This window comes from Bidens hawaiensis, unplaced genomic scaffold, assembly GCF_021521415.1.
Source record: "Bidens hawaiensis isolate Kalapana, Puna unplaced genomic scaffold, B.hawaiensis_p1.1 tig00048921_1, whole genome shotgun sequence".
In the NCBI taxonomy this organism is placed as follows: Eukaryota; Viridiplantae; Streptophyta; class Magnoliopsida; order Asterales; family Asteraceae; genus Bidens; species Bidens hawaiensis.
The window spans coordinates 101,577-113,829 of NW_027498739.1; the positions used below are offsets into that span (position 1 = coordinate 101,577).

General features: G+C 33.2%; 1 protein-coding gene and 1 pseudogene across 2 annotated transcripts; both read right to left on the bottom strand.

The window, feature by feature from the left end:
• Nucleotides 1-2,837: 2,837 nt before the first annotated feature.
• On the bottom strand, nucleotides 2,838-6,799 carry LOC143597709 (uncharacterized; annotated as a pseudogene). Its single transcript, XR_013146980.1, has 3 exons — nucleotides 6,772-6,799; nucleotides 4,673-4,714; nucleotides 2,838-4,582 (listed from the first exon to the last, which is right to left on the bottom strand). The product of XR_013146980.1 is annotated as an uncharacterized LOC143597709 (transcript).
• Nucleotides 6,800-10,641: 3,842 nt separating this feature from the next.
• Nucleotides 10,642-11,953, bottom strand: LOC143597712 (uncharacterized). The gene is made up of 6 exons (XM_077076134.1): nucleotides 11,799-11,953; nucleotides 11,360-11,698; nucleotides 11,229-11,275; nucleotides 11,071-11,133; nucleotides 10,826-10,958; nucleotides 10,642-10,735 (listed from the first exon to the last, which is right to left on the bottom strand). Exons 1-6 carry the CDS (start codon nucleotides 11,917-11,919, stop codon nucleotides 10,719-10,721), a joined length of 720 nt encoding a protein of 239 aa, XP_076932249.1. The 5' UTR covers nucleotides 11,920-11,953; the 3' UTR covers nucleotides 10,642-10,718.
• Between the last annotated feature and the right edge of the window lie 300 nt (nucleotides 11,954-12,253).

Consider the following 12,253-nt stretch of genomic DNA (forward strand, 5'->3'; position numbering starts at 1 on the left):
TTTATTAATAAAGTTAGATCAAATTTATTAATTGTTAATTTATTGTTTTAAATTTTGATTAGATCCATGATTTAACTTTCCGAATCTAAAATTTGTTTATGATGTTGATATCAGGATTTGAATGTAGACTTAATCATTCTTTTTGTTGTCTTATTTAAAACACCCGTGTATCACACGGGTTCTAACTTAGTAAATACTCTTTCTTGAACTTTTTTAGTCGGATTATAATTTAGAAAGTCATGTTAAAATACATTAAGATGAAAAAGATGAAAGTGGTCATACATGATTCACAAAGTTTATATTTAGAGGCGTTTCAAACTAAAAATGCAATATTTAACTTTTCTTTATAAAGTTTCAATAGAACTTTGCTTGTTTGGTGAGTAGTATAAAATAATGTGTCGATCCCAGCAGTATTAACAAAATAACAATTGCAATCATGTGATGCAAATCAGCATCATATCAATCTACTTTCCGCACGATAGAATGAATTAAGAAATTGTTACAAAGAAGGCATTTGTTTTGAATAGTTGATGATTAAAATATGACTTTCTTCCAAAAGATTTTTCTTTCAGGTTTATATATTTTTTATGTTAATAGTTAGTTATTATTTGAATTTGTAACCTATTAATAATTAATAATTATGATTCTAGGTATTTCATTATTGATAATTTACATTATTGTCTTTGTTTTTTCTAATCAATTATTGGTAGGTGCTATATATAAAAATTAGAATGGAAACGCAAAAAATGCACTTGAAAATCTTGACGGGTTTAACACACTAATGGGTATACTTGATACCCGTCAGTATGCCCGATACTCGGTGGGTGATTACCTGGCGAGTAATGTGATGAATATGAGACATGGTTTTATAATTAGGTATAAGACTGAATTATCAATGTCCCTCATAATGCCATCTCCAAAATCAAACCCAATTCTCGAAAACAGCCTTAATCCAACCCACAACACTTCTCTCAAAATCGGCTTTCATGCTTTTTGACACAAAATTCGTACAATGATTTCCGTCTTCCACAAGATCAACTTAAACTTGATCCCTTATATGAGCTGATATGCATGATGCAAGAACAATAAATAAAAAAGTTAATGCATCATGCATGTTCCTTTATTACAGTTATAATTTTTTAAATTAATTCCATAAATTATATATTTTTTTACAACCCCAGACAAGGGTCCATACATGTACCAATTGTCTGATGCACTGATGCTTGAGTGCTAGGTGCCTCATGTCAAAGGCTTGATGCAAACCTGCTATCAAGCTGGGGGTCACACTGAAGGTAGTCTCTCTATTCTTATGGGGTAAAGGTAAGACTGTCTACATCTTACAATTCTCATACTCTACCATAGCTTTGCTGCTATTGGTGAGACTTATTGAGTATGATGACGATGATGATGATTTTTATAGCCCATGATATGTTTTTGCACTCTCTCGTTATCTTACACGTATATTTTTCTCTTTTCTTCTCTCACTTTCACTCGTATATTTTTCTCCATCTTGTGAAGTTGCAAGCACAAATATCCGGAGTGAAAAGAAGTGAAAATTAAATTTTATCATTTTATCGGATTAAAATTTGCAAATGACACAGATTCCCACTACTCTTTAAATCGTTATCATTTCAAATTTACCATTGTGGAAACCAAGCAATATATATGTTGATGTGGTTCCTGTCGATCATGCACCAAGGAAAGCATGTTACTATTTTTCTTAAAACGTTGTAGATGATGTGAAAACTGAAAGCAACATTGATATTATGATCTAGGAATTTTAATAAGTGGAATGGCGACAAATATTTTAAAAATTGATATTTTAAAAATTGATTGATCTGGATTCTTGTATATAAAATTGTTTTAAAACGGATTCAAATTGTTTGTCGACTCGTATGACTCGTATCTTCCTTACGATCAAAAGCCCTAAAAAATCAGTTTGAAGTTCGGAAAAAACTTAACGTTGTTAAGTTTTTTTAACAAGGGGACCATTGATAGCCCATTTTTTAAAATTTGGGATCACCAGTGGCAATAAACGAAGTAGGGGTTATTAAAATTCAATTTGCCAAATCAAAAGTAATTGAACTGCTTATAACCAAAATCAACAAGCTATAAAAATCTATAAACCAAACATTCGTTATAGGCTCATACCGGTGTTACCATGCTCCCCGATCACCCCTATTATGACCCTTAGATCATCATTCATCACCAGTGCAACACACCCGTTCTTGTTTCAAACTGCCAACTCAACATGCCACATCAGATTTTAAACCAACTTACAAACCACTTTCAAGAGGTGCTGGTTTTATAGGCATATTTACACCATTTTCTTCATCATCGATGTGAGATGAAATGCATTATATATGATTTAAAATCAAAACTCACTTTTACGCCATATGTGAACAAATTTCGAGTGATGACTTCAATAATCATATTTATGTTACGACGAAAGACAAGAAAAAAAATTACCAGATGTGTTTCTGAGCAGCTCTACCCCTGCAAGATACATCAGTAAAGCCAAGTGTCAATATATATTTTTCAAAATTTAACAATAATTGCAGAAGGAAGCTTACCATGCTTTCAAGGCTGGATAACAGAAGGATGACAGATCAGCAACTGGTTGTTAGCAGCTCCAAGAAACAAATAAATTCGCAAACTTTTTAATGTTTGACATTATTAAAAATCTGAAAACACAAGAAACAAAATAAAGTGCACACAGCGGAAACAAAATTCTCAAACTTTACATGACAACCGAAAAATAAAATCTTAAATACAGAGAAAACTTCGTCCATACGACAACCTTATCATACAAACCAAACACGTTTTTTTCATTTTTCTCAATTGCGTTCTCTGTTAATAACAGACGGAACTGGTGGTTCCAGAGTTACATCATTACCAGATTGACTTTGCTGTCCTTGATGTTCAATTAAAAACCTGCTCGGGCTAGGGGCAAATGAGGTTTTTTGCAATGGAGAACTCGGGCCAGATTTTAAACAGAGCTCTACGTCTTCTGGAGGTACAGTCGATTTAGGATTCTGATTGTTCTCATCACTTGTTTCTTTATAAAACTTATCCTCTTTAATTACATAATAATTTCCGTACGCACTTCTTGAGCAAGTGAACACCAGCAACAACACAACCACAGTGCACAGTCAGCAACCGCAGGTTTACCACAACATGAATTATTTGGAGGCAAATTAAATCTTTTTCTCATTTGAATCCTCCAAAACCCGCCATAAAGCAAACCAAATAAGCATAAAAAGATTCCGGTTACACCCAACGCCTCACGTACGGTCTCGTTGTCAATGTTAATAGCAGCCAGATTAAATATCCAGAAAGGCGCCAAACAGAATAAAAGAAACGTTCCTATGTGAACGTACATGTTTCCAAAACCAAGCCTCTCCATATTCCACCCAAAAACACAAAAGCTACAACATAACGAGAGGTATGCTAACGATATGTCTTCCCAAAAATCAAAAATACCCCCGCTCCATTTTGGAGTAATTTCATTTGCTTGTTCGTCTCGTGGGGTGAATGAGAATCTTCTTTCAAATGATTTGACCCTTTGTTGACCTAGTTGACCCGGTTGGGTTTTATGAACACTGCCTTGTTTAAGTTGTGATTCTTCATCAGTAGGGGTATCGTATTCTTTCCCGAGAGGGCTAACAACAGCATACACACCAGCAACAGCGGGTGCACCGATTGATACAGAGACAGTTATAGCCACACCGATTGCGGGTCTTTCTGATCGTCTGTAACCAACGTTTAAACCACATAAAGCGTATTGAGCAAGACAGTTAAGGTTAAGCAGCAAGATAACAACTAACATGTGGGCCCATTCGTGCGGTTTATAAGTTCCGTCTTTGCAGTATATTTTTCTTAACTTTGTGATATCTTTTGGTTTCCATCTTAACAGAAGTACAAGGTGATAAATACGGTGAGGATGATGGTATAAACACATGAGGGTAAAAAGTGCATTTAGAATTTGGTTGTTGACTTCAAACCATGCGTCTCTCTGAGTTTTTCTAGGAAGTGCGTGGTTTAGCATACCTGTCATTACAAGGAAGAGAATCGCACCCGATACAGCAACAACTATAATCCAGATTAACAGAACCATGTTCATTGGGTTTCTTATCCATTCTTTAGCCAATTTTTGATATGATATCCAATCAATTTTCTTGGAAAAGACTCTTGAGATGCGGTCCTTGATTCTTTGACTTGTGCTTGAAGGTACCGTGCGTGAGAATTTGTCTCTATCTTGTGCAATTTTTTGGAACTTGGCGGTTGGTGTACCTAAATTACTGAATAGAAAACTCGGTGTTCGGTTTGTAACACTACCGTCACTTGGAGTTTGAAAATCTTCTTCTCTAAGAAATCCCCTTCGAGAGGAGGTATCAATTTGCAGATCAACACGTCTCTTGATTTTAGCTCCATTAGATTTCTCAACTTCAACTATAGTGTTGCCATTTGTAGACATTGTAATGTAGCCCTAATATGTTCTTTTAAACGCTGGTTGTGATTAACCGTTGATTAGATTGCTTCAGTACCACTAGCATTGGAGACAATGCTGCAAATGCATGTACTGAAAATGAAATTAAAGAAATGGAAAAGCCAGTCAATCTATGGCTAATGATTTGTTATGCTAACGGAATTATAAAATCAAGAAACTTACAAGATCATAGTGAGTGCTTCAATACATTCATCTGCAACATGCCTGCGAAAAAGCCATATTTCAGTCATTTAATCATAAGTCATACCTCATATCAACCTAACTTAATAACTTAGGCAGGAACAATACTAGTTTAAAGCTCAAAGTCCAAACCCATGAGAATTCATAAGTTTGTGAGCGTATTAGGATAAATTAGATATCAAATTTGTAACAAACTTCACATACTGCCAACATTGAAAATCACTAGTGATATCTTATGGCCAACAAGCATCACATGATAGATTGACTACAAACATTGAATATTACTAGTTTAGGCCATTAATTGTGTAACTGGAGCTACTTATACAAAATAAGCAAAATAACACGAAGCTACCAGAATCTACAATCAAGCTAACTTCAAAACATAAAACAAAAACCTAACTAATCATACCTGATAAAAGAAATTAACCTAATATAGAACCAGCAATTACGATAACTTAGATATCAAATTTGTAGCAAACTTCACATAGCTGTCAACATTAAAAATCCACTAGTAACATCTTATGAGTAACAGGCCTCACATGACTGATCAGTTACAAACATTGAATACTACTCGTTTTGAACATAGTAACCAAAGTGCATCCAAATTTGCTAAAACAAATTGTGTAATAAAATCTAAAATCTACCGTATAGAGATAAGCAAACGAACACAAATCTATATGACTTTACAATAGATCAAGCATTAATACCTAATTACCTAATGTTCTAACTTCTAAACTTATAAGCTAAACCTAAAACTGTCATTATTAAGTCAAATTTGAGTAGCTAAACAACTTTTAACTAATCAGTTTATGCACAAATCAAAACTGATGAACAACATCCATCTCAGTTATGATATCTAATTAGAATAACTAGCATATCAAATTTGTAACAAACTTCACATACTGCCAATATTGAAAACCACTAGTGATATCTTATGGCCAACAGGCATCAATGATTGATTAACCACAAACACTGAATAGTACTAGTTTAGGCCATTAACTGTGTAACTGAATCTACAATACACGAGATAAAAAATTAAACGGAAACCTATTTAATTAGGTCAAATTTGAGCTGCCAAACGACTTTAACTAATCAGTTTATGCACAAATCAAAAATGATGAACAACATCTACCTCAGTTATGGATTCTAATTAGAATAACTAACATATCAAATTAGTAACAAACTTCACATACTGCCAACACTGAAAACCACCAGTGATATATTATAGCTAACAGGCATCAATGATTGATCAACTACAAACACTGAATATCACTAGTTTAGGCATTAACAAACACTAAGTACACGAGATAAAACATTAAACGAAAACCTAATTAATTAGGTCAAATTTGAGCTGCTAAACAACTTTAAATAATCAATTTACGCACAAATCAAAACCGAAGAGCAATATCTGCCTCAGTTACGATATCTAATTAGAATAACTAACATATCAAATTTGTAACAAACTTCACATACTGCCAACACCGAAAACCACTAGTTATATCTTATGGCCAACATGCATAAACAATTGACTAACTAGTAACTACAAACACTGAATATCACTAGTTTTGGCCATTAACTGTGTAACTGAATCTACAATACACCGATACACGAGATAATACATAAACCGAAAACCTAACTAATCAATTTACACACAAATCAAAACTGATAAACAACATCTACCTTAGTTATGATAACTTATTAATCAAATTTGCAACAAACTTCACATACCGCCAACACCGAAAACCACTAGTAATATCTTCAGGCTAACAAGCATCTATAACCGATTCATTACATATAAACATTGATTAACTATACACGTGATAAAACATTAAATGAAAACCTAACTAATTAGGTCAAATTTGAGCTGCTAAACGACTTTTTAACAGTTAACTAATCAATATTATGCACGAATCAAAGCTGATTAACAATACCTACCGAGAGACTCGATATCACAACAATCAAATCGTAAGCCTCAGATCAGTCAACGCGGATTAAACTGTACATTAAAATGGAAGAATATTAGAATCGTATGAATAAAGCAAGCTTATAAAGTGCTTTGTGAGGTAGAAGGAGATACGTACCAATTTAGTTCAAATTAATCTTCACTCCAAGCTTGGATTAAGCAGGTAGAAGATGAATGAGTTATTATTATTATTATTATTATTATTATTATTATGAAGCCTAATTAGGAAGTAATTTTTTAATATTTTGTATACCACTTGTAATAATGTGGATACTGGCAGCTTGGTGGCTTTTAAATTGTTAATATTTTTATTATTCTGTTAATACGACGTCGCTTGCCTGGTTTAGTCAAAGTTTTTATTAAATTCAACTTTGACCGATTTGGCTTGAGTTGCATACTTGCATAAGCTCATTATTTATTATTTTATTTATTTGGGAAAATAAGTAAACAACCATAAGGGACATTTAAATTTAACTTTTATTAGCCTGCAAGAGCATAGACGTTTTACCAACCACCACCTATGTAGTTGGTTAAGGAGGCTAAAACCATCCCCATTTTGTAAACTACATTGGGGCTGGTTTGTCACATAGATTTAAAAAAAAAATAAGAAAATCACTTTTTTGCAATCTCTAAGTCACAAACCTTTTGTTATACCAACCCAATTCACAACTAGTTCACATATTAGTTAATTATTAAACAAAGTCACGTCTTCATATCCTATATGTCCTTATTACTTTTCTTTTTTCTTTATTTCTTTTTAAGCTTTAATTTCACTAATGATTTAATTTTTCGAATAAAGCTTTAATTTCACTAATACTTGTAATAGTTAACTTTTTAAAAAATATAAATATACAGTCACACTTAAGTTTTTATTGTGAACAATCCGATATAAATTTTATAAAAAACAAAATTACTTCAAAAAAATATTTTTTTAATATGGGGTTCGTACGTTTTTTGGATAAAACGTATGTAGTTTGTATCATTTGTAAGTGTAATTTTATTCTCATGCTACAATTGTAATTTTGCTTACCTACTTTATTAAGGATGTTGATGAATATAAATACTTTAATTTTTCTAAATTAAATATATATTGTTTATTTTTAATAAAGAATTTTTTATATATTTAGATACTTTAATAAAAAAGCAGCAATTATAATTTATATTTATTTAATAAATAATGGTAGAGTTTGGGTTGCTAATGAGTGTGAAAAATTTGGTTTGGTTGGGTTGGGTAGATGGAAGAGAGGGACATTTGTTTTATAATAAAGATTGGGTTGAGTTGGTTTGTGAATGAGAATAATCTAAGTTTTAGCCGATGGTTGTTAACATTGAAATTGATTAAAAAAAAACAGTCGGTGGACCCCACCTTTTGATCAACCGAGAGTTGATACTTGTCACATAAAGGCTAAACATAGCCTACAGATGCATTTCTTCAGTCGCATTTCTTACAAGCTAAAACGATCACACTAGCTTCATTTTTTTAGCAATTTGTCTTGTAAGCTAAAAGCTACATTTGTAGGTTAAAATTTACCTATTTATGTCACGTGTCATCTCAAGGTTAGTCAGAAGGTATGACTCATATTACTTTTTATGAAATTTCGTGTCAAGAAGAATCGGCTAAGGTTTAGCCTCTTAGAAAGTTATAGGTTAAAAAGTTTGATAACTTGTATAAATTTTCATCTCAACAACTTATTTAGGTATTAAGATTTGCTTAAAACTTATAAAGTTCTCTATTTAATGTTTGTTATGAGTTAGGAGGTGTGAAGCGCATTCGAAACTAATTTGGTTTTCGACTTCAACAAAAACAAGGGTAAAGGGGCACACCATATCAAGCCGGCACACAAAATCGACTCACGCCAACTAATCTTATGGAAAACCCATAAACGGCTTCGTGAAGCAAAGTGTCGTTTCAGTCAAACAAGCTTAATGATATATAAATAGTGACTCTATGGTCTATCTTGGACTACAAATCAAAATGGCACATACTAGTTTAAGACTTTTAAATTATCTGATTAAGATTTTGATTAACTAGTACTTCTATCCGAGTAGAGATGGGCAAAAAAACCGGTTGGTGAACCGGTTCAACGGTTTAAACCGAAAACCGGTTTTTACAAAACCGGTTATTTAAAAACCGGTTTGACCGGTTTAGTAACCGCCGGTTCGTATATCGGTTACAAGTTCTAGAGAAAAAACCGGTTACTGAACCGGTTATGGAAAAAACAGGTTAATTTTAAAACCGGTTATTATGAAAAAAAACCGGTTATTAACCGGTTATTTTTAAAAAAAAAACCGGTTAATTAAAAAAACCGGTTATTAACCGGTTCTAACCGATTTCTAAACCGGTCCTAACCGGTTAGACCGGTCCGAGTTTTGCACCAAAAAAACCGGTTAATAAACCGGTCCGGTTATTTAAAAACCGGTTTTTTTCCAGGCCAAGAAAAACCGGTCCGGTTATTAACCGAACCGGTTTTTTAAAAAAAAACCGATTTGTGCTCCTCTATATCCGAGTGATAACATGATTCAAAAAAATTGCCCAAGGCAAATAACCAACATGATTTAAAATTAGTGCTAAGTCATTATTTAATACTAAAGGGAAACATACAAAGTCATAAATATATATATATATATAAACTAAAATCAACTCATGAATCACGAGATCGCTCCAAATATAAAAGAAAAAGATTGTCTCGTGAATCATGAGATCGCTCGAGTTAATTATTATCTTTTACTAGCAAAACTACAAATTTATGTGTTCAAATAAAAAGCTATTGGATTCTTTGTATTAACACCTATTTTATATGGACAGATCATAGATTAACAATGGATATTATAGATAGAACTAATCAATCTGCTTTATTTTGTTTCTAAGAATATATTATTTGAAAATTAATAGTAAGCATAGAGATATTTTTATTTTCATTAGAAAAATGGTTTGATGTCACATGGCTAGGCATGTGTCTTAATTGAATCCAAATGAAACAAGTTCTAGACGGAATAGCATTTTTTTATTACAACCATGTGTCCGTATTTTTAAATGGATTTTTTTTCGTAATATATGTTTGTTTTTTTTATAATGCTAATATTTTTATTTATGACAAAACTTTGATTGAAATTTTATTAATATTGTTACCTTTTAATTGCTGTTAATACTTAAAAAAATCATGCATCATAGGCTTATAGCTAAGTTGTATATTTTTTTCCTTAAGATGGTATGGGCATGTGAAGAGAAGACAATCGATGGCGTTCGTTAGAGTAGTGAAAACCCTCACTATTGAGGGGAAGAAGAGTAGAGGAGACCCAAACTCACTTGGGATTAGAGGTGTACAAAACCGGTTTTTTTAACAAACCGAACTAGTTTTAAAACCGTACTGGTTTGGTTTTTGCATATTCTAAACTGATTTGGGTCAAACCAGTTTAAGCATAGAACTAGCCAACCTAATCCAGACCGGTTCGGGTCGGTTTTAAACCGGTTTAACCTAGAGGTGTACAAAAAAACCGGTTCCGGATCCAACCCGATGGTTCCTACCCGGAGCCGGACCCGACCTGACCCGGCGGAACCAGAAATACCCGGTCAAAACTGACCCTAACCGAAACCTGGAAAACCCAGTCAAAACACGGTCAAATACCCAACTATACCCGGAACCGGTTCCTATCCGGACCTGGTTTTGACTTTTGTTGACCATACTCGGAGCCGGTTCTTACCTGGTTCCGGTTCCTGAAAATACCCGGTTTGTGCACCTCTAGTTTAACCGATTTTAAAACTGGTTTTATTGAAAAATATCCAAACTGGTTTTGACATGTTTTATTTCTTTGAGTTTTACCTATCTGACCCATAATAAAAGTAACTTTGAAAATAATAACTGAACTGGCATGTGCACAAGTAAATGAATCAAACATTTCCCCTTTATACCTAAAGTAATGCGGCATAATAACATGAAGATCAAAGCTCAATCATGACAAAATAACACGCAACATACATTTTAAGTACGACGGATCACACTATAACAGTATCTTAAGAAAGCGAACCTAATAGACCTTTGATGAGAAATAACCTGTAAGAACAGCTCATTCTTCCTCTGTCTCTGCAGATTAAATTATAAAATGATGATTAATCATGTTTACATTAACTTATAAGTCTGCTTCAAAACACAGATTCAGTTAAACTAGTTTACCGTGTATTGCATCCATGTTGTTTTCCTTGTAAACACCAAGGGGTGAACCGTGAACAGACAGAAGCATCTCACCCTGTTTCGGAAGCCTTAAAGTTTTAGGCGTCATACCAACCGACATCCTCCCGCTACTTACCTGCAATTATAACAACTCCTGATATTAAATTAAATTACTGATAATCAAAAGGAATAATATTTTTAATAATGATTCTCATTATTCAATGAAAACAGAAGTATTAAACATATACCCCAGGAGTTTGCATAGATTCATCAATGCCAAGAATATGAGTGTCAGATGGCTCCCCTAGAACCTATAGCATGAACCGAGAAAAAGAACCAATAATTCTTTGTATTAGACAAATGACGGTGAATAAAGAAACACATATTGAAGTGAATGAATGCATACAAAATCCTTCATCTGAAGATTATCAGCGCCAATGAAGCTCGTTCTTCCTGTCAACAAACCACATATAAGTAAATCCATTATGCATCAGATAAAAACTTAAATCGTTATTGAATATTTGAATACGAATTTACCAGTTTGAGTTGAAAAGTCAAAGCCATCAAGAGATAAATTTGCAGTAGAGAATTCAGGATTAGCCAAGGCCATCTGCTGTAGAATATAAGACATCATGTTTCCTCCATCAGCTGCGGTCATAGATATGTCGTCATCCTTATCTTTCCATTTAACTTCAATCGGTTCACTAATGCCAGTTCTTGAAACCGTTAAGTTAGGAAGATTTTCCTCAAAGAATTTAAGTAATAGGGTCTGTCGCTTTTCCTTGCTTATACTGGATTTTAGCAAGCGAATATCAGATCGTAAACTTTCAATTTCCACATCACGAAGCATCCTGAGTGCAGCACTCTGGCGCTCAACTGAATTATGGTAACGAGTTAACTTACCATTTATGCTTTCTAAATTTTCATAACACAAAACTACATTATAAAAAAAATTATATATAGCAAAAGAAGATACCTTCTTGGTCAGGGAATGCGTTATCTTCTGGCACCGCACTGTCAACATTACACTGTGAATTATTAAACTGAGACGATGCAGGCTGTTTAGTAACCTTCCTTGTCTTCCGTCTAGGCGGCATCAGAAACACATAAAAGAAGCTCACAACACAGCTTATCTGAACTCAAATACCGCGATTAGTATAAGCTATAGTGACAAAAGTAAAGCAGCCTTAACAAGCATCGTTGCATTTAAAAATCTTTACCCTATGCCATAATAAAAGTCATCTGCATAACCATTTAGAGATGACCGTGAAGTCTAGCAACAAACCCAATGTTTAACAGTTCCATTTTCAAAAAAATAAATAAATAAAATAAAAAATTCAGACTGAGTCAAAGAAACATCTTTTATTGACTTAAATAATATCTAGAAACTTCAGAAAAACAATCATATAAAGTTCTGGTAAAAAAACTATA